The following is a 3099-nucleotide window of genomic DNA, read 5'->3' as shown; positions in this document are numbered from 1 at the left end:
ATAAATAAATAGTAAATACCAATTGCATATCAAGCCTCATATGGCAATTTCCTCGATAACAATGAAATTTGACCACATTGCCAAATCTAGCAGTCAAGAAAAACAAATGGTAAACATTAATTCCAATAAAACAAAAATCTTCCAAATTATGAAATATTTACCAAAAAAAAAAAAAAATCAGAAACTAATCAAAATAATAACCAAAAGTCAGATGCTAAAATTGAAAAAATTTCTATGGTTTATCAACTTTCTGTTTTCCTAACATGAATTTTTCTTTTTTTTCCTAAGACAAATTAACATTTACGCTAGCAGTCATGACAGAATGACATACTGGACAAGTGCGTAGAGTGGAGCCACAATTAGTACACAAACATAGATGCCTGCATGGTAGCAATAACACCCTTGACTCCCCAACCCCACAATTCTTACACATCCTATTGCCACCACCACCCACCGCCTCATCGCCGCCGTCATTGAGCGGTGGTGGCGTGCACCGCCCAAAGTCGTTACTCCCGCAGCTCGATTCGGCGTCGTCCGCCGTGGCTGCCACGTGGCGGTCTTCGGCAACGTGGGCCAGGACTTGTTCTAGATTGCTGCGAAGAGTATTGGCTGTGGCCTCATTAGTTTGTGCCAACTCTCTCCAAATCTGATTCTCTATAGATAGGCTTTTCACTCTTTCTTGAAGGACCCAATTCAGCTTTCCCATTCTCTGAATCTCCTCGTCTTTTTCTTTCAGTTTGTTCATGATTGCTTCCTGGAATACTGATTCCAACATTCTTGATTGCCGCTCTTCTTGCTCCCCAATTTCCAATCTTACTTTTTCAGCCTGTAAACATATCGATCCAAATTTAACAATCAGTACATAAAATTCCACAAAAATATGCAAACTTTTCAGTTCATCAATATAAAATAGCCAAATTTCCAAATCTTATAATGAAGAAATTAAAGAAAGAAAAAAGACCCAATTAAGAACGCATGCTTATTTGATTTGTCATCAACTTTTTACAACAAAAAGATTATAAATTTTTCCAAAAACACAAACTTTATATAATGAAAAAGTAGGAAAGACAGAGTGAAGAATTACTTACATGTTGGGCAAGGAAGCGATCGATCTCTAATTGTTGTTGATGAGCCCGGAGGATAAAGTCCTGGTCGAGAAAAGATGGCAAGCCTGAGACTTTGTTGGTTTTTTGACGGATTGGTAAAGCATTGAAGTCATTGATTGAATCTCTAGGACGCTTTCGCTGATCAGGGACAGGGATAGCATAGGTGAGTCCACTATCAGCCTTGTTCATGAAGGTCTTGGTTGAACCACCCAGATTGCCGCAATCAACAGATTGGTAATAAGGTGGAAGCGTTTCAGGCATTGCTGCAGCCTGAGGCAACATAGAATCCATCTGGGTATTGTACATGTTGGGATTTCCCTGATTGAGTTTCACGAAATCTCTGCAAGAAAATCAAAACCCAAGTCAGAAAAATAGGAATTCATAGAGAAAACAAGAAAAACCCATCATGAAAAAAGCACTGGAACAGAGATATAGACGGTTATGGTACCTGTTTGTGATGAACTTAGACTGGAACAGGTTCATATGCCGAGCTTCAACTGCCATGAAAGATGGTTTTTTTTTTCTTTTCGCTTTCTTGTGTTTTTGAGAGAGAGGGAGAGAGAAGTTTATAAAAGGGAGGCAGAAGATTATGAAATAGAGAAGTGGGGAGGGGGGGGACTGGTTTATATTTAAGGCGTTGGTTTGTGAGTTGTGAGTGTCATTTAGAGAGGGAAAGTCAAAAAGAATTCTAGAGAGAGAAAGTCATTTTACTAATACTACTACAATACAAAAAATACACATATCAAAAAGGAATTATATTACTATACTCTTAGGTGGGGGAATTGGGGATATTGCAGATTTGGTTCTTGGATTCGCTTTTTCTATATTTAAAAGGGTGCTAATTAATTATTATCAAAATAATAATAATAATAAAGGGGTTTAATAATTACTTAATTTCATTGTCTTAAAACTTTTTATTTTTGGAGTAAAAGTTGTCTAGAACTTTTAATCTTAGTAACCAAGAAACCAGGCTATACCAAATCTAATAGTAGTAGGGGTAGCATATATATTTATTTTTTCTTTCCCTATTGGAATAGGGAATAGTAGTGTATAGGTAGTGTGTCCAAATTTTGAGGTTTTGCTGTTTTTGCAGTAGTACTAATATAAAGTGTGTTTGTGTGTTTCTCAAAAAAAAGTGTATGAGTGCGTGTGTGAGAGATAACGTGCGGTGAGTGAATGACATGGGGATGTGGGGAAGGGGAGGGGGGAGGAATATTTACCACGTGTGACCCAAAGCCTCGTGGTCGTGACTTCCTCCTCCCCCACTATTTGCCACGTATGCTGATATCCAACACTACGAGACTCTCGTTGGGTACGTGACCCTACTATGGTGGGGTCTACTTTTTTGTCGCACGTGTGAAGTGGAGGGTCCACTTTGTTTGTACTCAACCTTATTTAGGCAGAGGGTGACCCTGTTGGCACGTTTTGGAGGGACCCACTGATTTTAAGGGGGAGGTGTTGAAAGTGTGGACTTGGGGGGAAGGGTGGGGTCCCACTGACAAAAGGGAACACAGACACACACCCAATTTACTGTTCGATTGCGAATTTTCCCCGTTTTTGCAGACCTTGCTTTGTCTGGTCTGGTCCCACTCCCCTAGCCCCCAGTACCTTGTAGTTGTAGGGTATTTCATATCTGGGTGCGTGAGGCTCATTAATTACTCTTTACCACGATTTTTCTCTTTTTTTTTTTTTTTTTTTTTTTTTTTTTGGTTTTAATTTCCAAGTTTAATGCATGTCTGTATTTTAAAACAAAGTAAAGTCTAAGTTATGAAACTAAAAGTCATTAATGCTGCAGCCTTCATTAACTTTTATATATTATATTTATATTTGGCAACATCTCAAATTAGACACTATACTTTTTTTTCTTTTTTTCAAAATGAAATTAGATACAAGACTTGCACTATGGGATAAAGAGATTACATTTTTTTTCCTTCTAAATAAAAGGGTATGTGCATAATTCATGTCAATCTTATCTAGATATAATCATAATCAC

General features: G+C 37.8%; 1 protein-coding gene across 1 annotated transcript; it reads right to left on the bottom strand.

The window, feature by feature from the left end:
* Window positions 1–268: 268 nt before the first annotated feature.
* On the bottom strand, window positions 269–1715 carry LOC126706274 (BOI-related E3 ubiquitin-protein ligase 1-like). Its single transcript, XM_050405668.1, has 3 exons — window positions 1555–1715; window positions 1089–1446; window positions 269–826 (listed from the first exon to the last, which is right to left on the bottom strand). The coding sequence occupies exons 1-3, from the start codon at window positions 1608–1610 to the stop codon at window positions 284–286; spliced, it is 957 nt and encodes a 318-aa protein (XP_050261625.1). The 5' UTR covers window positions 1611–1715; the 3' UTR covers window positions 269–283.
* Window positions 1716–3099: the final 1384 nt, after the last annotated feature.

Source organism: Quercus robur, chromosome 11, assembly GCF_932294415.1.
Source record: "Quercus robur chromosome 11, dhQueRobu3.1, whole genome shotgun sequence".
NCBI lineage: Eukaryota > Viridiplantae > Streptophyta > Magnoliopsida > Fagales > Fagaceae > Quercus > Quercus robur.
This window is presented reverse-complemented; position numbering and strand designations above follow the sequence as displayed.